This window comes from Haematobia irritans, chromosome 2 (assembly GCF_050003625.1).
Source record: "Haematobia irritans isolate KBUSLIRL chromosome 2, ASM5000362v1, whole genome shotgun sequence".
In the NCBI taxonomy this organism is placed as follows: domain Eukaryota; kingdom Metazoa; phylum Arthropoda; class Insecta; order Diptera; family Muscidae; genus Haematobia; species Haematobia irritans.
Window position 1 is genome coordinate 202,755,492 of NC_134398.1, and position 25,693 is coordinate 202,781,184.

Below are 25,693 nucleotides of genomic sequence, written 5' to 3' on the forward strand. Positions count from 1 at the left end.
AAAAACAAAAAACAAAAATGTTTTTCGTATATTGTTTATTTTCACAAATTATATTTAGATTCTATTTGTTTATATACATATAAACTTTTGTGAGCAGCTGAGGCGGTAGCCGCTATGGCTGTTACTCTTACTGAATGTTTGACTTTGTTTATATTTATTTAACATTTTTTGGTTGTGAATAAAAAAAAAAAGTTTTTTGATGAAAAAATAAATTATTATTGGTGATGGTGTTTGTTTGCTGCCTCCTGATCTAATATTATTGTTGTTTTCTCACACGTTCACAATGGCATTTGAAATTTAAATCAGTCAGTGGGTAATTAGAATAAAGGTGAAAATAAAAGAAAAAAATATCTAAAGTAAACAACAACAAAATATACATAAATTTAGATAGAATATATCAATTTTTGTTTAATAATATGGAATTATGTATAATGTTCTAATTTTTTAATAATATACATATGAGCTATTGTATACTATTTTTATAATGTTTTTCTATATTCGAGTTGCAATAATGATATTACGCATTAACATTATTTAATATAGGCTAGTATATTTATATCAGTAATGTAATAATAAATATGATAATAAATAGGAACAAACAAAATTAATTTTAAAAATTACATTATAACAAATTTAAATATGAGAATCTAACTGAAAATTTTCAATATATACGGTCTCCAATAATGAATATACCATGAATACATGGTCACCAAGAATACAATTAATTCAACGCCTTAGAACCGTAATATTACATATGAGGTAAATTTTGTAGAACATTTTGTCAAAATTTTATTTCTTTAGAAAATTTTGTCAACATTTTATCTCTATAGAAAATTTTGTCAGAATTTTATTTCTATAGAAAATTTTGTCAAAATTTTATTTCTTTAGAAAATTTTGTGAAAATTTTATTTCTATAGAAAATTTTGTCAAAATTTTATTTCTATAGAAAATTTTGTTAAAATTGTATTTCCATAGAAAATTTTGTCAAAATTTTTTTTCTGTAGGAAATTTTGTCAAAATTTTATTTCTATAGAAAATTTTGCCAAAATTTTATTTCTATACAAAATGTTATCAATTTTTTTTTCTATAGAAAATTTTGTCAAAAATTTATTTCTATATAAAATTTTATCAAAATTTTATTTTCATAGAAAATGTTATCAAAATTTTATTGCTACAAAAAATTTTGCCAAAATTTTATTTCAGTAGAAAAATTTGTCAAAATTTTATTTTTATAGGAGGTTAAGCTAGGTGGCAGACCGGTGTATCAGTCTCACTTTGACTATTCAGTCCATTGTGATATCACATTGGTGAACTTCTCTCTTATCACTGAGTGCTGCCCGATTCCATGTTAAGCTCAATAACAAGGGACTTCCTTTTTATAGCCGAGTCCGAACGGCGTTCCACATTGCAGTGAAACCACTTAAAGAAGCTTTGAAACCATCAGAAATGTCACCAGCATTACCGATGTGGGATAATCCACCGCTGAAAAACTGTTTTTGGTATTCGTTCGAAGCAGGAATCGCTCCCACGACCTTGTGTAACAAGACGGGTATGCTAACTATTGCACCACGGTGGCTATAGAAAATTTTGTTAAAATTTTATTTCGATAGAAAATTTTGTCAAAATTTTATTTCTATAGACAATTTTGTGAAAATTTTATTTCTGTAGAAAATCTGTGCAAAATTTTATTTCTATAGAAAATTCTGCGAAAATTTTACTTCTATTGAAAATTTTTGTAAAATTTTATTTCTATTGAAAATTTTTGTTAAATTTTATTTCTATAGAAAATTTGTGTAAAATTTTATTTCTATAGAAAATTTTGTGAAAATTTTATTTCTGTAGAAAATTTTTGCAAAATTTAATTTGTATAGAAAATTTCCGCAAAATTTTGTTTCTATAGAAATTTTTTGTCAAAATTTTATTTCAATAGAATTTTTTTTTAAATTTTATTCCTATAAGAATTTTGGGAAAATTTTAATTTCATACAAAATTTTTGCAAAATTTTGTTTTTTGTTAAAATTTTATTTCCATGGAAAATTTTGTCAAAATTTTATTTCTATAGAACATTTTTGCAAAATTTTATTTTAATAGAACATTTTTGCAAACTTTTATTTCTATAGAAAATGTTTACAAAATTTTATCTCTATAGAAACATTTGTCAAAGTTTTGTTTCTATAGAAAATTTTGTCAAAATATTATTTCTATAGAAAATTTTGTGAAAATTTTATTTCTATACAAAAATTTTGTCAAAATTTTATTTCCATAGAAAATTTTGTTAAAATTTTATTTCTATGGAAAATTTTGTCAAAATTTCATTTCTATAGAAAATTTTGTCAAATTTTTTTTTCTATAGAAATTTTTTTTAAAATTTTATTTCCATGGAAAATTTTGTCAAAATTTTACTTCTATAGAAAATTTTAGCAAAATTTTATTTCAATATAACATGTTTGCAAAATTTTATTTCTATAGAAAATGTTTAAAAAAATTTATCTCTATAGAAAAATTTGTCAAAGTTTTGTTTCTATAGAAAATTTTGTCCAAATTCTATTGCTATATAAAATTTTGTCAAAATTGTATTTCTATAGAAAATGTTGTGAACATTTTATTTCTATAGAAAATTTTGTCAAAATTTTATTTCTACAGAAAATTTTGTTAAAATTTTATTTCCATGGAAAATTTTGTTAAAATTTTATTTCTATAGGAAATATTGTCAAAATTTTATTTCTATAGAAAATTTTGCCACAATTTTATTTCTATAGAAAATTTTGTGAAAATTTTATTTCTATAGAAAATTTTGTTAAAATTGTATTTCCAGAGAAAATTTTGTCAAAATTTTATTTCTATAGGAAATATTGTCAAAATTTTATTTCTATAGAAAATTTTGCCAAAATTTTATTTCTATAGAAAATTTTGTCAAAATTTTTTTCTATAGAAAATTTTGTCAAAATGTTATTTATATAGAAAATTTTGTCAACATTTTATTTCCATAGAAAATTTTATCAAAATTTTATTTTCATAGAAAATGTTATCGAAATTTTATTTTTACAAAAAAATTAGCCAAAATTTTATTTCAGTAGAAAAATTTGTCAAAATTTTATTTCTATAGAAGGTTAGGTTAGGTTAGGTGGTAGCCTGATGAATCAGTCTCACTTTGACTATTCAGTCCATTGTGATACCACATTGGTGAACTTCTCTCTTATCACTGCTGCTCGATTCCCTGTTAAGCTCAATGACAAAGGACTTCCTTTTTATAGCCGAGTCCGAACGGCGTTCCACATTGCAGTGAAACCACTTAAAAAAGCTTTGAAACTATCAGAAATGTCACTAGCATTACCGAGGTGGAATAATCCACCGCTGAAAAACTTTTTGGTGTTCGGTCGAAGCAGGAATCGAACCCACGACCTTGTATAACAAGGCGGGTATGCTAACTATTGCACTACGGTGGCTATTGAAAATTTTGTCAAAATTTTATTTCTATAGAAAATTTTGTCAAAATTTTATTTCTATAGAAAATTTTGTCAAAATTTTATTTCTATAGAAAATTTTGTCAAAATTTTATTTCTATAGAACATTTTATGTCCATAGAAAATTTTGTCAAAATTTTATTTCTATAGATAATTTTGTCAAAATTTTATGTCTATAGAAGATTTTGTCAAAATTTTATTTTTATAGAATTTTTTGTTAAAATTTTCTTTCTATACAACATTTTGTCAAAATTTTATTTCTATAGACAATTTTGTGAAAATTTTATTTCTGTAGAAAATCTGTGCAAAATTTTATTTCTATAGAAAATTTTGCGAAAATTTTCTATTGAAAATTTTTGTAAAATTTTATTTCTATTGAAAATTTTTGTTAAATTTTATTTCTATAGAAAATTTTGTGAAAATTTTATTTTTGTAGGAAATTTTTGCAAAATTTCCTACAAAAAATTTTCTATAAAAATTTATAGAAAATTTCCGCAAAATTTTGTTTCTATAGAAATTTTTTGTCAAAATTGTATTTCTATAGACATTTTTTTTTTAAATTTTATTCCTATAAGAATTTTGGCAAAATTTTAATTTCATACAAAATTTTTGCAAAATTTTGTTTTTATAGAAAAGTTGTGCAAAATGTTATTTCTATAGGAAAATACTTTTAATTTGTAATTAATTCTTTGATTTGTAACAATAGTTGGGTGGTAGTTATGTCTGTCTTTCACATCGAAGTTTGCAGAACAGAAGCGTTAAGCAAAGATAATTTGAAATTGTTTTTGAATAACAGTAACATTTTTTATTTTCTCCTAAGTAAATTTTTTGCCGCCTTATATGTCATCTTTCCCACACCATATGTTATAATAATGTGATTGTTAACCCTGGAGTTAGTCAATTATAGTGATATTTATTGAAATATTTTTTCCACTACCCAATATTTACCTCAATCTTTTTATTTATTATCATTTCTACTAAACGTTTAAAATCCCTCATTGTTTCGATCACCCAATTGACCTTAAATTTATTTAATAAATTTTCTTCAATATTATTTTTTATTACGTATTTTATTGTGTGTGTGTTGTTTTTATTCTCTCCTTATCTTCCTTTTTAAAATCTACAGACTTTAGGTGACAAAATAGAAATTATTTTATTTTTCTATAATAAATTTTGTATATCTCTATTTCACATCTTGTTTGTCATTCCACATTAAACAAACATTTGAAGTAGTTGGCCATAAGCTAGAATGCCTGGTGATTTTTCGTCGATGGTGTCCCTGTTTGATGATATCGTGACAAGACATTAAAATGCTCTGTGTTACAAGTGGCAATTTGATTTCTCATGTTCATTTCACTCCAATTGAAATGCTAGGCAATTGCAACATAGGGATTTCCTGAAATGTGAAAACCAAAGAATTTCGAGGATAAACAATGTTGCCGTTTACAGAGCCACTGGATTAATTGGGATCCCTATAAATTAGGAAGAGTTTTTTTTTAAATGTTTCGTTTAAATACTTTAAGAAAAATGGAGGAATATGTCCCGGGTTTAAGTGTGGTTTACATTCTGCTGAGGAGTTAACGGACGTAGCGATGACAATCGGGCGCCGAAACCGGATATCGAAAAATTGGCTTTTTTGGTTAATCCAGAAACCAGATTATTAAAAAAAATAAATAAAAATAATAAATATGTTATGTGTAAAATTAAACAATATTTTTTCTAATTAATATTAGTCCGGTAAATCGGTTTTAAGAAAAAAAATGTTTTTCAAAAAAGAGTTCTTTTGAGCCCCATTATGCTTATATAAAGAAATAATGATCAAAAAAATATATATTTCAGTTTTGGGCAAAGTATGTTTTACTTTGCCAAAAACTGATTTTCCAGTTAAAACCGAAGACATAAAAATCAGTTAAAATATTTTTTTTCTTTTTTATCATTATTTCTTTATATAAGCATAATGGGGCTCAAAAGAACTCTTTTTTGAAAAACATATTTTTTCCTTAAACTCGATTTACCGGACTAATATAAATTAGAAAAAATATTGTTTAATTTTGTTAACATATTTATTATTTTTATTTATTTTTTTGAAAATAATCTGATTTCTGGATTAACCAAAAATGCCAATTTTCCGGTTTCGGAGTCCGATTGGCATCGCAAAACGGAATTAACAAAAAAATTAGAATTGGAAGAATTAGAGGTTATATGGAAACTTCTCTGGTCATGTTTTTATAAATAAATAATAATAAAAATAAATAAAAATTATTTTCACAAAATTGTTTTTTCGATTTTAACTAAAGTTTTGGGAAAAATAAAAGCTAAAAACTGCGTTTTAAACAGAAAACAAATATTTTCATTGATTTTTTATTATTTTAATACTCATTTAATTACAATGAATTATTAAATAAATAATAATAATAAATAAATAAAAATTATTCTCACTGATTTTTATTTCTTTGGTTTTAAATTTTAAATCGTTTTGGTTTTGGGCAAAGTAAAAAACAAACCAAGACGGATTTAACAAAAAATTGGAGTTGGAAAAATTGGAGGTTATTTGGAACCTCCTCCGGTCATGCTTTAATAAATAAATAATAATAAAAGTAAATAAAAATTATATTATTTTTCCGATTTTAAGCAAATTAAAAGCCAAAAACTGGGATTAAAAAAAATTTTTAATTTTCTGATAAATCGAAAAGAAATTTGTTCTTACAAAAAGGTTCTTTGGAGCCCCATCTGGTTTTGCTTACATAAATAAATAATGATAATAAAAATAAATAAAAAATATTTTCACTGATTTTGTTTTTCAAATACTCATTTTATTACAATGAATTATTAAATAAATAAAATCATAAACAAATAAAAATTATTTTCACTGATTTTTATTTCTTCGGTTTTAACTGGTAAATCGGTTTTGGGTAAATTAAAAACCCCAAAACGGATGCTACAAAAAATAGATTTTCGTATAAATCGATATCTATTATTTTTGTGATCGGACGATGTCCAGACCATGCTTATATTTCACGTTTAATACTTCAATCTCTCGTACTACATCCCTACAATATATCTATGTACATAAGATTTGCATTTTTTTATCCGAGAATTGGTCAATAATCATTGGTATGTGTATCCTATCATAAATCGTGACAACAGAAGGTTGACTTGACTACACTCAGGCCGTCATGTAATATAAATTTTACCAATTTGAAATGTTAGGAAATATTGTGTTTTTTTGTTGTGCAATTCTCGTGTCATTCACTTGATATATTTGGCGGATGTATATTTCCCTATACAAAAAAAAAAATATTCACTGAGATGACAGGAAAATGATCTATTAGCCCAATGGAGGTGATGCCATAAATTATATGGTTACATTCTGTGGGGGTGACCCATTTCAGATGTTAGCCAATATAAATATATTGCAATTCACATTTTTGTTTACTTTATTTGATTAAAAATTGCTTATTTTTTATTAGTACAATTAGCATATTTCGTTATAAGCAAAAAAATCATATAAATTCCAAAAATATAATTGGAATTTGAAATTTTAACTCTATTTTAGCATAATAAAACAAAGAAACAAAAAACTGATAAAAATTTAGCAATACCATAAAATAATAAAATTAATTAGAAATTAATAAGCCATGATAACAAGAGAACCAAATCTCAACCATAAAGATTCCAAAACACAAAACAAAACAAACCAACCAAAGCAAAGAAACGATTATAGATTCTCTACTGGCAATAATTCATGCACTATCTAGGGTTTACAAGAGGCCAATTGCGATTTTCTGCTCACTTCTTCTCACTATGATAGGAAGGGGTGGGCTTTACTGATATGTAGATGTATGAGTATCTCTATGGAGGCTTATGATTTATTTACTATGACTTTTTGTACTTTTTTGTCTACCTCATATATTTATTATATTATTAATTTTTCTACTATAATCTTACTTTATATATTCTAGTTTTTTTTTATTTGATATGATATTTTTTTTATTTGATTTATTTGTTATCACTTGATTGAGGTTGAATGCTTTCTTGTCTGATGTGAATGATTGATGTAGGCTCTGATGTTCTCTTTATCTCCTTGTGTGTGTGTCTCTTTTTTCTCTCTCTCGCTCTTATCATATGATTGCATGGGTAATGTATTGTGTGGTGCTAAACTGTATTGTAATCTTCAAGTACTTTTGACCGTTTGTTCTCAATAGTGTTTTGTTGATGTTGTTGTTGTTGTTGTCGCTGCTGTATTGCATTAATTCCAGTCCAATTATTACCACCTAGAACCGGTTGTAATGGGTTAACACTAATATGCCCTTTTAAAAGTAAGATGTAGAGAACCTAAGGGTCCCTATATATGTAAGTATATACGTTTACATATTGAACGATTATTGATTCATGAAATTTCATTTGTGATTTTAAATTAATTCGACAAATAATGACCGAAGAGATAATTGCGTTTTAAAATTGTATTTTATTTTTCAATGAGGTTTATTTTGTAATTTTAGGTTCACAAAAAAAAAAAAAAAAAAAAAAAAAACTAAGGAGAACTTAAGAAAACTGGGAGCCCCCGTGGTGCAATGGTTAGCATGCTCGCCTTACATACACAAGGCCGTGGGTTCGATTCCTGCTATGACCGAACACCAACAAGTTTTTCAGCGGTGGATTATTCCACCTCAGTAATGCTGATGACATTTCTGAGGGTTTCAAAGCTTCTCTAAGTGGTTTCACTGCAATGTGGAACGCCGTTCGGACTCGGCTATAAAAAGGAAGTCCCTTGTGATTGAGCTTAACATGGAATCTGGCAGCACTCAGTGATAAGAGAGAAGTTCACCAATATGGTATCACAATTTACTGAATAGTCTAAGTGAGCCTGATACATCGGGCTGCCACGTAACCTAACCTATATATATATATATGAAACTCATATTTTTAAAAATAAATTCGTTTAAAATCTCTCTCTTAAAATATTATGCTTCTAATAAAATAAAAAAAAATTAAAAAATAATTTTGGCTTTAGTTAATCGATTAACCGATTATCAATTTTTCTCTGAATTTCGGAGCCTATTCTTCAGCCAAACTATAGTGTCAACTTTATTTTTAAAGGTTTCACTGTTTACTAAATATACATTTTTTCTATTTTCCCTTTATGAAATCTATATAGATCAAAATGACTATAAATCAAATTTGCAGTGCTTCCAGGAAAACGAAAAGAAAACAAAGCTAAATGTGTTATATTAAGTTATTCAACTTTCATTAAGACTTTTGTAACCTTGCTGTCATGCATCATATAATTTTTACAACAAATTAATTCTTCCTACAGTAGCCAAGCTTAAAACAGTCCATAGTGCAAAGCCATCAAGTCATGCATACAGTAATTTTCTTGCAAAAAAAAAAAAAAAAAAACAAAACATCATTCTTATCAAGCTTTCTACGAGCTCTAGTGGTATGGCCCATGTATACTTAGATTTGATGGATGGTTGACTGGTTGAATGAATTTATAGATGATATGAAAGACATGGCATTTTTTCTTCATTAAACACTCAAAAGAATATATTGGCAGAAGCTATGATTTATTTTATTGCATTCTAATATTTGAGGCAAGTTATACGTGTAAAAATATAATTTTTAATTATAATAATAACTTAATTTGTTGTAAAAATGTTGTAAAAATGTACATTAAAAATGTACATTTTTTTTATGTTTAAGCAACATTATGTATGTTTCAGGAACATTATTTTTGCTTCAACAACATTTACTGCTCCGGCAATAAATTTTGCTGACTATGTAAGCATCTATGTTAGCTATTTCAATAATAAAAATTGCCTTCTAATGAGTATCAAAAACTCGACTCTTCGAACATTTTTCTTTTTCAAATTTCGGAAAAGTCAACTTTTTGAGTTTTGGACTTTTAAAAACTCGGAGAAGTATTCTAAAGGAATATTTGAGAAACTGTATGTATTCCTTTTAAAATAAATTATAAAGTCTGCAGATACTTTCTGAGTTACCATAAGAAATATTTGCATCATAGTCTCATTTTAACCAACACTGACACTTTTCGTTCAGCAAAATGTTTTTTATGTTTCCGCAACATAATTTATGTTTCAGGAACATTACTTATGCTTTACTGTTCTAGCAATAAATTTTGCTGACTACGAAAGCTTCTTCAATTATGATATTTGCCTTGTAATCAGAATCAAAAAGTCGAAATTTCGAAACATTCGTCGTTTTCAAAATTCGCCTTTTTTGTAGTTTTGAACTTTTAAAAATTCTGAGAAGTCTTCTAACGAATTATTTGAGAAGGTATATGTATTCCTTTAAAAATAAATTATAAAGTCTGCAGATACTTTCTGAGTTACCATAAGAAATATTTGCATCATAGTCTCATTTTAACCAACACTGACACTTTTCGTTCAGCAAAATGTTTTTTTATGTTTCAGCAACATAATTTATGTTTCAGGAACATTATTTATGTTTTACTGCTCTAGCAATAAATTTTGCTGACTATGTAAGCATCTATGTCAGCTGTTTCAATAATAATATTTGCCTTGTAATCGGAGTCAAAAAGTCGAATTTTCCAAACAGTCGTCGTTTTCATAATTCGGAAAATTTGAGTTTTTGGAAAATTCGGAGAATTATTCTAAAGAGTTATCTGAGAAACTATATTTATTCCTTTAAAAATAAATTTTATAGTCTGCAGATACTTTCTGAGTAGCCATCACGGTTGCCAATAAAAAACAATAAAAAATCTTCATTGCCAAAAATGAAGATTTTTTATTGTTTGGTAGAAATAAAATTTTGAGAAAATTTTCTATAGAAGTATAAAATTTTGACTAAATTTTCTATAGAAATAAAATTTTGAGAAAATTTTCTATAGAAGTAAAATGTTGACTAAATTTTCTATAGAAATAAAATTTTGACTAAATTTTCTATAGAAATAGAAGTGTGACAAAATAACAAAATAGGAATAAAATTTGGAGAACATTTTGAGAAAATTTTTTATAGATATCAAATTTTGAGAATATATTCTAAAGAAATAAAATTTTGACAAAACTTTCTATAAAAATAAAATTTTGCAAAAATGTTCTATCGAAATAAAATTTTGACAAAACTTTCTATAAAAATAAAATTTTGCAAAAAAATTTAATAAAACTTTCTATACAAATAAAATGCGGACAACATTTTCTATAGAAATACAATTTTGAGAAAATTTTGACGAAATTTTCGATAGAAATACAATTTTGAGAAAATTTTCTATAGAAATAAAATTTTTATTCGTTTTGTTTGTTATTATTGGCTTCTCTTCAATCGTTATTGTTGTTTTTTTGTTTTTTGATCTCAGCTTAAAGCCATGCATTGACTAAGCTACAAGTGTAGCTTAACCAACAGAGGAAAAGTATGCTTGTCAAATTTATTTGGGCAAAGCCCTATAGACTGCAAGATGGTTGGATGTACAGCTGTTTCGGAATTACCACATTCCTCATCAGCATCCTCTACTTGCAGCAAAACTATCAACCAATTATCAGAATAAATTCGGGTAATTCACTCAACCCAACGTGAACTACACTTGAACCTCCCGAAAAAGGGTTTGATAGTCGGCTACTGCCTAAACAAATTTGCCAGCATATCTCTTTTCCTTTGCCAAACTCAAATCATCGATTTGTATGTATTTGGCTGGGTTTGTTTTTGAGCGTGCTTCCTCTATCTTCATTCGTTTTGTTTGTTATTATTGGCTTCTCTTCAATCGTTATTGTTGTTTTTTTTGTTTTTTGATCTCAGCTTAAAGCCATGCATTGACTAAGCTACAAGTGTAGCTTAACCAACAGAGGAAAAGTATGCTTGTCAAATTTATTTGGGCAAAGCCCTATAGACTGCAAGATGGTTGGATGTACAGCTGTTTCGGAATTACCACATTCCTCATCAGCATCCTCTACTTGCAGCAAAACTATCAACCAATTATCAGAATAAATTCGGGTAATTCACTCAACCCAACGTGAACTACACTTGAACCTCCCGAAAAAGGGTTTGATAGTCGGCTACTGCCTAAACAAATTTGCCAGCATATCTCTTTTCCTTTGCCAAACTCAAATCATCGATTTGTATGTATTTGGCTGGGTTTGTTTTTGAGCGTGCTTCCTCTATCTTCATTCGTTTTGTTTGTTATTATTGGCTTCTCTTCAATCGTTATTGTTGTTTTTTTGTTTTTTGATCTCAGCTTAAAGCCATGCATTGACTAAGCTACAAGTGTAGCTTAACCAACAGAGGAAAAGTATGCTTGTCAAATTTATTTGGGCAAAGCCCTATAGACTGCAAGATGGTTGGATGTACAGCTGTTTCGGAATTACCACATTCCTCATCAGCATCCTCTACTTGCAGCAAAACTATCAACCAATTATCAGAATAAATTCGGGTAATTCACTCAACCCAACGTGAACTACACTTGAACCTCCCGAAAAAGGGTTTGATAGTCGGCTACTGCCTAAACAAATTTGCCAGCATATCTCTTTTCCTTTGCCAAACTCAAATCATCGATTTGTATGTATTTGGCTGGGTTTGTTTTTGAGCGTGCTTCCTCTATCTTCATTCGTTTTGTTTGTTATTATTTTGCAAAAATTTTATATAGACATAAAATTTGCACAAATTTTCTATAGAAATAAAATTTTGAAAAACTTTTTAAAAATAAAATATTGACAAAATTCTCTATAGGAATAAAATGTTTGTTTAGCAGTAGCCGACTATTAAACCCTTTTTCGGAAGGTTCAAGTGTATTTCACTTTGGGTTGAGTGAATTACCCGAATTTATTCTGATAATTGGTTGATAGTTTTGCTGCAAGTAGAGGATGCTGATGAGGAATGTGGTAATTCCGAAACAGCTGTACATCCAACCATCTTGCAGTCTATAGGGCTTTGCCCAAATAAATTTGACAAGCATACTTTTCCTCTGTTGGTTAAGCTACACTTGTAGTTTAGTCAATGCATGGCTTTAAGCTGAGATCAAAAACAACAATAAGGAATAAAATTTTGACAAAAATTTCTATAAAAAATAAAGTTTTGACAACATTTTCTATTGAAATGAAATTGTGACAAAATTTCCTATAGAAATAAAATTTGTCGAAATATTTCTGTAGAAATAAAATTTGTCGAAAAATTTTCTATATAAATGAAATTTTCAGAAAATTTTCTATAGAAATAACATTTTCTGGAAATTTTCTATAGAAACAAAATTTGTCGAAAAATTTTCTATATGTTAGAAATAAAATATTCAGAAATATTTTATTGCTATAGAAATAAAATTTTCAGAAAATTTTCTATAGAAATAAAATTTTGACAAAAGTTTCGTTTGACCAATACCAAAATCCTTAAGAGAAGGTCAAAATCTTTGATCCAAGTAAACTTTTTTTTGAGTGTAGTTTTTACCCAATTTGCCTGAAATTTGAAATCTAGGAGTATTCTAGGACCATAAAGAGGTGTGCCGAAAATGGTGATTGTCGGACCATGTTTTGATGTAGCCCCCATATAGACCGGTCTCCCGATTTTATTTCTTGGGCTTCTAGAATCCGTAGGTTTTATCCAATTTGCCTGAAATTGGAAATCTAGAAGTATTTTAGGACCATAAAGAGGTGTGCCGAATATACTGTGTATCGGTACAGTTTTTGATATAGCTCCCCTTATAAATCGGCCCTGCGAGTTGGGGGTCTAGATTCTAGAAATACAATTAGATGTGCTGAATTCTGTGTGTATCCCTCTTTTTTTTTGTGGCATAGCCCCCATTAGACTGATCTACCGATTTAATTCCTAGGGTTTCTAGAAATTGTAGTTTTTAGCCGATATGCCACAAATTGAAATTATACTGGCATTTTAGACCCACAAAAAACTAAATCATATAGTTTTTATCGGTCCATTTGGTAAGGCCTCCATAAAGACCGATTTGAGATCTCGAGGTTACAGAATGTGCACTGATCATGAAAATTGCTTGAAACTGAATGTAACATTTCCAGATTTTACTTCTCGTAATCATTTAAATAAAAGGAGTAAAAATCTACAGATTTTAGATTTCAAATAGAAATAAAATTTTGACAAAAGTTTCGTTTGACAAAATTTTCTATAGAAATAGAATTTTGAGAAAATTTTCTATAGAAATTGTGACAAACTTTTTTATAGAAATAAAATTTGTCGAAAAATGTCTATAGAAATAAAATTTTTCGAACAATTTTCTATAGAAATACAATTCTGAGAAAATTTTCTATAAAAATAAAATGTCGACAAAATTGTCTATAGAAATACAATTTTGTGAAAATTTTCTATAAAAATTTTTAGAAAATTTTCGATAGAAAAAAAATTTTCAGAAAATTTTGTATAAAAATAAAATATTGACAAAATTTTCTATAAAAATAAAATATTGACAAAATTTTATATAAAAATACAATTTTGAGAAAATTTTCTATACAAATAAAATTTTGAGAAAATTTTCTATAGAAATAAAATTTTGAGAAAATTTTATATAGAAAGAAAATTTTGAGAAAATTTTATATAGAAATGAAATTGTGACAAAAAGAAATAAAATTGTGACAAAAGAAATAAAATTGTTAAATACAATTTTTCAAAAATTTTCTATAGACAATTTTTATACCCACCACCATAGAATGGTGATGGGGGGTATAATAAGTTTGTCATTCCGTGTGTAACACATCGAAATATCGACTTCCGACTATATAAAGTATATATATATATATATATTCTTGATCAGGGAAAAATTCTAAGACGATATAAGCATGTCCGTCTGTCCGTCTGTCTGTTGTAATTACGCTACAGTCTTCAATAATTGCGCTATCGTCCTGAAATTTGGAACAGATTCGTTTTTTGGTTGAAGGCTTGCCAAGTTCGAAGATGTGCTATATCGGTCCAAGTTTTGATATAGTCCCCATATAAACCGATTTCTCGATTTGGGGTCATGGGCTTATAAAAAACGTAGTTTTTGTCCAATTAGCCTAAAATTGAAAATCTAGAGGTACTTGAGGAGCATAAAGAGGTGTGCCCCCATATAGACCTATCTCCCGATTTTGCTTCTTGGGCGTCTAGAAACTGTATTTTCTATAGAAATACAATTTTCTATAGAAATAAATTTTTCTATAGAAATAAAATTTTGCAAAAAATTTCTATAGAAATAAAATTTTGTAAAATTTTTCTATAAAAATAAAATTTTGAAAAAAACTTTCTATTAAAATAAAATGTTTACAAAATTTTCTATAGAAAAAAAATTTGAGCAAATTTTTTTTATAGAAATAAAATTGTCATAAAATGTTCCATAGAAATAAAATTTTGACGAAATTTTCTAAGCAATTAAAATTTGGACAAAATTTTCTATAGAAATAAAATTTTGCAAAAATTTGCTATAAAAATAAAATTTTGCAGAAATTTTCTATAGAAATACAATACAATTTTGCAAAAATTTTGACAAAACTGTCTATAAAAATAAAATATTGACAAAATTTTCTATACAAATACAATTTTGACAAAATTTTCTATAAAAATAAAATTTTGCAAAAAATTTTCTATAAAAATAAAATTTTGCAAAAATTTTCTATAGAAATACCAGTAAAATTTGTGACAAAATTGAGTTTTCTCTTGTTACATTCACTACTGTGGGAGCTATAATTTCGCATATTATTTTTATGATGCAGTTCCGTGCGAAATGGCGAACTTGTTTTAAACGGTGAAGAAATATTGATCACTTCTGCAACAACATTTGCTGATTCAGCAACAACATTTTCTGATTCAGCAACAATGTTTCCTTCTTCGATAACATTGTTTGATGCTGCAGCAACATATTTTTTACACAGAAAAAATTTCACGAAAATTTTTCCAATTAAAATCTTAATTGAGTTTTAAAAAACATTCAATTAAAAATTTAATTGATTCAACAAATTTTTTAATTGAAATAAAAATCAATCACACAAATTAATAGTATCAATTAAATATTTAATTGGATCAATTAATTTTTTAATTGACTGTCAATTAATTTTTTAATTGATACTATCAATTCTGTGATTGAAGACATTTCAATTAAAAAATTATTTGGATCAATTAATTTCGTGATTGAATCAGAAAAAAAATTTTTGTGTGTACTGAATGAAATGAAACATGAACCAACGCTCTTAGAAGACCTTCGAATGTGATTTATGAATTTTTTGGTTGGAATTATGACATCATCGGCTGTCCCATTGGTTCACCTGCGTATAATTTTCGTTGTGTTTCAGCAACAAAGTTTACTACTGTTTGTTTTAAACATGAATCAAACTACATACACTTTTTTTAACGCAACAATGTTTCTTGCAACAAATTTTCCCTATCCTCATGTATATAAATTCTATATTATATACAAATTATTAAATTAAATTAATTTGTATCATTGAAAATAATATTTTTTTATGATTTTCTTTGAGTGTATGTGTGCTAATTTACTTATAAATATAACACAGTTGATATAAGCCTCTGTCTACTTGTATGTTTGTTTATACAATTTTGAAATTATAAATTGGTTGATAACGAAATTTATATTACAAAAATAAATAAGTTTATAATTGCAATATAAATATTTGTACTATGTTCTTCTTCATTAAGGTCCATACAGACTGCTTGTTGGAAAAAAGTAAACATTTACATCTGGATTACTATAATAGGTGTAGCAATTTTTTTTTTGTACGATATCTATTTTTCCTCTATTGTATACTTTGGCAGGCTAAATAAATAAATACAAAAATAAAATACTATAATAATTGTACTATGTATAATGGATATGTGCAAAGTTTATCATAGCATCAAAAGATTTTTAATGTTTTCATTAAAAAATTTAATTAACGATTCCTTTTTTGATTTTTTTTTCGATTATAAAAAATATAATAATAAATAAATTTTTTTTTCTTTGTTAATAAAATCGATTTTCCATTCATTAGCTTTTATGATTTTATGTCGATTTTGTTTTTTTGTTTAAAACAAATTTTCATTTTTCTTTATTGTGGAATTTTCTTTCATTTTTATTTATCATCATAAATTACAACAATTTAATTACCCTCTTCATTATTTATAATAAAATTTAATTATAATCAATATAAACACAGCAACCTACATATTAGCAAAAAAATGCTCCCATTTCAGTTTTTTTTTTGTATTGTGAAAAACAAAAACACTTCGCGTTTTTTTTTTTTTTGTGAAATATGTAATTATCATTTTTAAATGGCTTTTTTGTATATAGACAAGAATGAAAAAAAAATGAGTTTTTTTCAGATTTTTATTGGCTTTGGTCCAACCAATGCCTATTGATGCCAATCTCAGAATATTTGATATGTTTCTCATAAATATTTTAGCCTTTTACGCAGAAAAATGAAGAATTGTGGGGGGATTCATGTTTAGCGCGTGATAGCAATAAATCTTTACTTGAATAAAAAAAAAACAAGAATTTCTTTTTCAATTTGAAGTCAATTTGAGATTTTGTATTTTCTTCAGCTTCTTTAATGTTTTGTTAATAATTTAATTTATGTGTTTTTTTTTATTATTTTCAATTTTCTTACAGAGGAAGAAGCTTACCATTGTGTGGCGGTCCTAGTGGGTAGTAAGGAAAAAGTTTTCATAAATCAAACCAAATTATTGCATGAAGTTACATGGAAAACTGTAATGCAAATTGCCAAAAAACATACAGTAAGTAAATTTTAAAGCAATTGAAAAAATATTAAAACTCTAGAAAAATTAAAAAAAAAAAACAAGTATATACGACCGTAAGTTCGGTCAGGCCGAATCTTATGTACCCTCCACCATGGATTGCGTAGAAACTTCTACGAAAGACTGTCATCAATGTATCAAATTTCAACTGACTCGGATGAAATTTGCTCCTCCAAGAGGCTCCAAAACCAAATCTCGGGATCGGGGGCTATATATGATTATGGACCGATATGGACCACTTTTGGCATGGTTGTTAAATATCATATACTAACACCACGTACCAAATTTCAACCAGATTGGATGAATTTTGCTTCTCCAAAAGGCACCGGAGGTCAAATCTGGGGATCGGTTTATATGGTGGCTATATATAATTATGGACCGATATGGACCAATTCCTGCATGGTTGTTAGAGACCATACCACGTACCAAATTTCAACCGAATCGGATGAATTTTGCACTTCCACGAGGCTCCGAAGGTCAAATCTGGGGATCGGTTTATATGGGGGCTATATATAATTATGGATCGATATGGACCAATTCCTGCATGGTTGTTAGAGACCATATACTAACATCACGTACCAAATTTCAACTGACTCGGATGAAATTTGCTCCTCCAAGAGGCTCCAAAACCAAATCTAGGGATTGGTTTATATTGGGGCAATATATGATTATGGACCGATATGGACCACTTTTGGCATGATTGTTAAATATTATATACTAACACCATGTACCAAATTTCAAGCGGATCGGATGAAATTTACTCTTCCACGAGGCTCCGGAGGTCAACTCTGGGGATTGGTTTATATGGGGGCTATATATAATTATGGACCGATATGGACCAATTCCTGCATGGTTGTTAAAGACCATACTACGTACCAAATTTCAACCAAATATCCCCCCCTCCGATCCCCCCTCCGGCTGGGGGGATCGGTTTATATGGGGGCCGATCCAATTTGGACCAATTCCTGCATGGTTGCTAGAGACCATATACTAACACCATGTACCAAATTTCAACCAGATCGGATGAATTTTGCTCTTCCAAGAGGCTCCGCAAGTCGTCGGTTTATATGGGGGCTATACGTAAAAGTGGTCCGATATGGCCCATTTGCAATACCATCCGACCTACATCAATAACAACTACTTGTGCGAAGTTTCAAGTCGATAGCTTGTTTCGTTCGGACATTAGCGTGATTTCAACGGATGGACGGGCATGCTTAGATCGACTCTGAATTTCACCACGACCCAGAATATATATAATTTATGGGGTCTTAAAGCAATATTTCGATGTGTTTCAAAGTTAATATACCCCCCGTCCTATGGTGGAGGGTATAAAAAAACAATAATGAAAAATAATTTGGATATTGCAAAGAAGGGGTCTTGTTATTGTTTACAAGATAATTTTTTTTATATGTTTTAAAATTTTTTTTAAATTTTCTTTTTTTAATTTAATTTAGTTTGTTTATTTTTTTAAATTATATTAAAGCAATGCTGAATAATAATTCATAAAAAGAAAAAGGAGAAGTCTTGTAATATTTTTTTCTTTAATTAATTTGAACTTTTTAATTTAATATATATTTTTTTATATGTTCAATATTAAAACAATGCTGAAAAATAATTTGGGTTATGTAAAGAAGAGGTTTAGATTTTTTTTGTTTATTTACATATTGCTTTAATTTAATTTATTTTATTTTTTTTTTGCAAGATATTATTTTTATATTTTTTCAAAATTATTTTTAATTATTTATTTAATTTATTTCATTTTTTTAATTATATTAAAACAATGCTGAAAAATAATTTGGATAATGTAAAAAAGAAGTCTTGTTCTTTTTTACAAGTATTTTTTTTTAATTTTTTTTTTATATTATTTAAAATTTTTTAATTTAATTTATTTTTTTATGTTTTATATTAAAACAATGCTTAAAAACAATGTGAGGTCTAGTTCTTTTTTTCTACAAGTTATTTTCTTTATTTTTTTTTTTTTGTTTGTAATTTATTTTATTTTTTACAATATATTTTTTTCAAAACAATTTTTAATTTGTTAATTTAATTTAATTTGTTTTATTTTTTAATTATATTAAAACAATGCTGAAAACTAATTTGGATTATGTAAAGAAGAGGTCTAGTACATTTTTTTGGACAAGATATTTTTTACATTTATTTTCTTATATATTGTATTCAATATTATTTTTTTTTTTATTTACAGAAAAATGCCGTAGCATATTTTCAACGTATTTGTCCTGGCGTTAAGCTAGAACGTGTATTCATGGATTGGTGCTGGTGGATTTTAGCTGGTCTACCCTTCCAGCATTTAGTACGCATTATGGATTGTTTCTTTCACGAAGGCATTAAAGTTCTCTATCGCATTGCTTTGGTCATTCTGAATCTATTCCATAAGGAATGTCAATCGAACAACGAATGGAGTCCAGATAATATTAAAAATGACATTGGCAATGCTTTAATAAAGTTTTGCAAAAAAATCCCAGTATCACCGGCCAAATTATTACATGCCGCTTTTAGTATTAGGGGACTAAGGTAAACAAACAAAATTTCTCCTCTAAGATTTATGATTTATTAATGATCTCTCTATCTTTTATTTTTGTAGTTCCACATATATTTCTAGAATATTTTTAAAGACTGAAATGCTATTGAAAAGCCGTTCCGTTTTAAATACGGGTAATAAAACTTTAGTAAAATCGCGTTCCAGCGATAATCTACCAACAAGTCAATCCCAAGTCAATATACAAATGATGTCACATACATTAACCATACGTGAGGTGAGTTTACGAAAGCTTTATATTTCTTTCGAAATATTTTTAATTTTTAAACGCAAAGCACTAAGGAACACTATCTGGTATAGAATGGGGGGAAACTTAAATAAACTAAGTTAGTTCTAAGATTTTAAATAAATATCACCAATATAAAAAAATATTTAACAATGGTTTTTACAATAAAAAAAGATATTATTTATAGGCCATTTATTTCCGATTAATTTTACAAATTATTTCACAAAAAATTTAAATTGGTGGTACTTTTAATGCGGAAACATTTATTTCAAAATTTTTAATTAAAAAGTACAAAAAAAAAAAATAATTTCGATATCACAAACCATAACAAACAAAAATACCATAGAAAAAAGCAATTTCGCTATAACAAAAATTATTAAAAAACAATTAAAAAATTAGAAATTAATTATAGGCCATTAATTCTTTTTCTGATAAATTTTACAAAATATATAACAAAAAATTTAAATTTTTATTTCTAAATTAAACACTACTGTTACAAACTTATAATTATTTTTTTTTAATTAAAAAGCACAAAAAAACAATATCGATATAACAAAAATTATTAAATATAATTTTAATTAATAAAATAGCCAGCAGCTGTGTATCAACACACACATCCACTTTATTGGTCATTTATTTATTTTTTTCTAATTTTTTACAAATTATTTCACATAAAATTCAAATTGGTGGTATTTTTCCTGTAAAAAAAAAATTATTTCTAAATTAAAAACTAAAGCGTAAAATTTAAAAACATTATTTTTCCAAATTAAAAAAAAAACAATCTCGATATAACAAACATTATTAATTTAATTATTAATTTTAATTTTATTTAAAAAAAATTTCCACCAGCTGTATATCTAAAAAACACACCCACCTTCCCCACATCCATCCCCTTTGCTTCCTCACATGTTTATATGACCACAATAAATAGTTAAAAGGCTTATATTGTATAATATAATTACATATAGCTAGCTTGCATATTTTTCATTTAAAGTATAGACAAAAAAAAGATTTTAATTTTAAGTAACTAACCCACCATCTTTGATGAGTAGATAATTTTCAGAGTTTTTTTTTATATCTAAGTAAAATAATAATTTTTAAGTTTTGTATTTTAGTTTAGTTTTAAAACTCACAGCAAAACTTATTTCTTTTTTCTCTCTTTTTCCTTTTTTTCCATTGATTATTATCTCATTACTATGTGTGCGTGCGTGTGTTTGTGTGCGTGTTGAAATGTGGTAACGAATCGATATAAAACTTGGGCATTATATTTCACAAATGCAAAAAATATCCCAATTTCTACTTCCATTATGCGCCAACATAAAATGCAATCTCCAAAAAAAAAAAAAAAAAAAAAAAAAAAAAAAAAAAAAAAAAAAAAAAACTCATCCAATCAACCACCACCACCACCATATTACCTTTCCTTAGAAGGTACATCACACCGAGACTTGTCGGAACTTGGTATGAAATAGCTTTGTTAATTTCTTTTCGTTTAAAATCGAATTTTTGTTTGTTTTAATAATTGTTTTAATTGTTGTTTTGTGTTCAATTTGCTGTTCCTGCCAAATCAAAGATTCTCCTCTTCTATCCTGAAAACTAACAAAATGTATTCAAAATCAAGTTGCTTTCTTAAGTCTTTTTGTTTGGTTAAGCTGTGCTCACAATCAAGTTGCTTTCTTAAGTCTTTTTGTTTTTCGTCAAAATATGCTCACAATCAAGTTGCTTTCTTAAGTCTTTTGTTTGTCATCGCAACGAAAAGCTTTATACATTTACTTTGCTTAAATTCATTTTTACAATTTCTTCCCAGAACCAATTCGAGATTGTTTCATTTATAAGGAAATCACGATTTTATGTTCTTCGATAAGACTATATTATGATATTTGTTGGTAGAATTTCAACTAAATTTTATAATATGATTTTCTCTTTTTTTCTCTCTCAAAATCTAAACAAACAAAAATGCTGCCTTTGCCTATAATCAACTATAAAAAAATATGGCTAAATCGGCGCGCGTGCTTTTGGCATTATAAATATATTTCTGCTATTGTTCTTTTTTTCTCTCTATATTTTGTTATTATTATTTTTTATGTTTCAATTCTAAATTTTCTCTAAACCCCCTAAATTCGGTGGTTTTCTTTGGATTCAACTATAATCTATATTGCCCTCCAACAATTTTGACTTTCATTAGGGTGAAAAATCGCCTGGCCATCGAGCCATTGCCATGGGTGTTTATCCCATACACAATTTAAAATCTCAAGTCTGCGCTAGCGAGGATGTAAGTGTGATTATTTACTTTGGTGTATAACAAAATGTATTTAAAACAAAAAAAAAAAAAAACTCCAATATACCTTGATTTAGAATGTGATTTCTGTCAATGTGTCGTAATTTTTGGTTTGTAGAATTATTTTTCTTAGTCCAATATTTTTTAGTTGTCAAAACCCGTTCAATATACAAAAACACTTACACATATTCCAGATTCTCTGTAAAGATTTAGGCACTACATTAAATATAGCTTCAAATTTGATTTTTATCGGATTATTAGAACATTTGATGTAGAAATTAAATTTGAACAAAATTTCTTATAGAAATGAGATTTTTATTGGTTTTGTTTTTAAAGAAATTTTGAACAAATGTCTTAAAGAAATGAAATTTTGACAACATTTCCTATAGAAATGAAATTTTGACAAAAATATATAGGAATGAAATGCTGACAAAAAATCTTATAGAAATGAAATTCTACAAAATTTCCTATACAAATAAAATTTTGACACAATATCATATAGGAATGAAATGCTGAACATTTTGTCAATATTTCATTAGGAATTAAATACTGGCAAAAAGAAAAGACATTTTGAGAAACTTTTTCATAAAAATGAAATTTTGAGAAAATTTCATACAGAAATTAAATTTTGAGAAAATTTCCTATAGAAATGAAATTTTGAGAAAATTTCCTAAAGAAATTAAATTTTAAGAAAATTTCCTATAGAAATGAAATTTTAAGAAAATTTCCTATGGAAACGAAACTTTGAGAAAATTTCCTACAGAAATGAAATTTTGAGAAAATTTCCTAAAGAAATTAAATTTTAAGAAAATTTCCTAAAGAAATGAAATTTTAAGAAAATTTCCTATGGAAACGAAACTTTGAGAAAATTTCCTATAAAAATGAAATTTTGCGAAAATTTTCATATAAAAATGAAATTCTACGAAAATTTCCTATAAAAATTAAATTTTGCGAAAATTTCCTATAAAAATGAAATTTTCGTTTGAAAATTAAATTTTGATAAAAGTTCCTTAAAAATGAAATTTTGAGTAAATTTTCTATAGAAATTAAATACAGTCGAAGCTCGGTTTAACGAACGATATATTGTCAGGCGCTTTCGTTATGTAGAAACATTCGTTAAATCGTTAACTTTTATTGAAACCGTAGTTTTTTTTTTTAACAGATGGGTAAAAATTCAGAAGCATGTGGCAAAATAAAACTACAGAGGCATTTAAAAAATATTACTTTAAATAATCCTTAAAAACTGATGAACTTGATATATCTAGGTTAGGTTAGGTTGAAAAGGGGATCCAAGATTCATGACAATATTCGCCTCGATGTGTGCTCTATCTTCTTAGACGAATTCCCTAATTTGTTTCCAGTCCCCGGTTTCAAAATGGGCCAGGCATAGGTAGTGTTCATAGTAACATCTTCCTAAAATATCCAACATACACCATTACTCTGCTGTTCCTGTCGGCGTAGATGTACTCTCAAAGCTAGATTATAGTTTCGGCCGAGCACCAAGAAAGTTTTTCGGCGGTAGTTTATCCCTTTAAGTAATTATGCTGATATTCCTGTGTATTTTATAGTTTCTCTTCAGGTTCCTTGTCATTGAGATAAATATACAATCGGGTAGCCCTCATTAATAACAGAAAAATTCACTACCTGTCCAACCGCCGATCCTACGAAAATTTGGTGCATATTTCCACCTATCACAGGACTAGTACCAGTGCTCCAGTTTGTCGCAGTTTTTAAATTTTCATATAATTTATTGATTTCTATACTCTATTGATTTTAAAATCTTATTGGATCTAGACATTTACCTAAGGGTCAACATATTCCAAAATGTTTTCCTTTCTGGTGCAATTGGGATGCGCAAAATAATACCGGTTCCTAAGGGTTTGTCCCAGGTCATGTCCTTTGGAATGAGTCCAAGCCGTGTCCTGCAGTGTAAATTTATCCCGTCAATGACAAACCGTGTTAAAGTGACAGATCCCGTCCATATATGGATCGTATACGTTTCGGCCAGGCCTTGCACTGGTCCATTCACATCTGGGAGTAGTCCTGTACCGGTTCTGGGGTATATCCATTTCCCGTAGCGGAGCTGCCACTCTATCTAACCTATGTTTACCTGGAAACACAAATTAAATACCCGGCCATTGAATTTCTGTTTCCAAACATTTGATGGAATCTATATATCTTGGGAATGCCGTACTTTGTTGATATTTCCGAAGGACTTAAGCCACTCGCACAATCGTGAAATATTGCTGATTTTTTGTTGTTAATTTTCTTAAGATTAAAAGCATTTTCGTTAAATCGAACGTCAATTTTGCACAACATTTCGTTATTTAGAATACTCAATTTGGACGTTCGTTAAATAGGATTTTCGCTAAATGGGATATTCGTTAAACAGAGTTCGACGGTATTATGAAAATTTTATGTAGAAATTAAATTTTAAGAGAATTTCCTATAGAAGTGAAATTTTGAGAAAATTTGCTATAGAAATGAAATTTTCGCAAATTTTCCCATAGAAATGAAATATTGACCAAACTTCCTATAGAAATGAAATTATGAGAAAATTTGACAAAATTACCGTTAGAACTGATATTTTGAAAAACTGCCTTTAGGAAGAAATTTTGACAAAATGTCCCAAATGTCCCTATAGAAACGAAATTTTGAGAAATTTTCTATAGAAATGACATTTTGAGAAACTTTTGCTTAAAAATTAAAGTTTGATAAAGTTCTTTAAAAAATGAAATTTTGACAAGGTTTCCTATAGAAATGAAATTCTGACAAAATTTCCTATAGAAATGAAATTTTGACAAATTCCCTATAGAAATGAAATTTTGACAAAATTTACTATAGAAATGAAATTGTGACAAAACTTCCTCTAGAAATGAAATTTTGACGAAATTTCCTATAAAAATGAAATTTTGACAAAATTTCCTATAGAAATGAAATTTAAAGAAAATTTCCTATAGAAATGAAATTTACAGAAAATTTCCTATAGAAATGGAATTTTGACAAAATTTCATAAAGAAATGAAATGTTGACGAAATTTACTATAAAAATTAAATTTTGCGATAATTTCCTATAAAAATGAAATTTTGATATATTTTCGTTTAAAGTTCATTCAAAAATTAAATTTTGAGTAAATTTTCTATAGAAATTAATTATTTATTTTCTGTGAAATTAAATTTTAAGAGAATTTCCTATAGAAGTGAAATTTTGAGAAAATTTCCTATAGAAATGAAATTTTCGCAAATTTTTCTATAGAAATGAAGTTTTTAGAAAATTTGACAAAATTAGCGTTAGAACTGAAATTTTGAAAAACTGCCTTTAGGATGAAATTTTGACAAAATTTCTCAAAGAAATTAATTTTTCAGAAATTTTCCTATAGAAATGAAATTTTGAAAAATTTTCTATAGAAATGGCATTCTGAGAAACTTTTGCTTAAAAATTAAAATTTGATAAAGTTTTTT

At 27.1% G+C, this 25,693-nt stretch overlaps 1 protein-coding gene across 7 annotated transcripts in view; it reads left to right on the forward strand.

Moving 5' to 3' along the window:
• The window catches only part of sky (GTPase-activating protein skywalker), a 227,131-nt gene that overhangs the window by 190,187 nt on the left and 11,251 nt on the right, over positions 1–25,693 (forward strand). For 3 of the 7 annotated variants that reach the window (XM_075297193.1, XM_075297194.1, XM_075297190.1), the window contains 4 exons: positions 17,029–17,153; positions 19,378–19,706; positions 19,777–19,948; positions 21,383–21,415. In XM_075297193.1, coding sequence (XP_075153308.1) covers positions 17,029–17,153; positions 19,378–19,706; positions 19,777–19,948; positions 21,383–21,415 — 659 coding nt within the window. Of the gene's footprint in view, positions 1–17,028; positions 17,154–19,377; positions 19,707–19,776; positions 19,949–21,382; positions 21,416–22,139; positions 22,227–25,693 lie in introns of all 7 variants that reach the window. The other 4 variants (XM_075297196.1, XM_075297192.1, XM_075297195.1 and 1 more) reach the window with 2 other exon arrangements.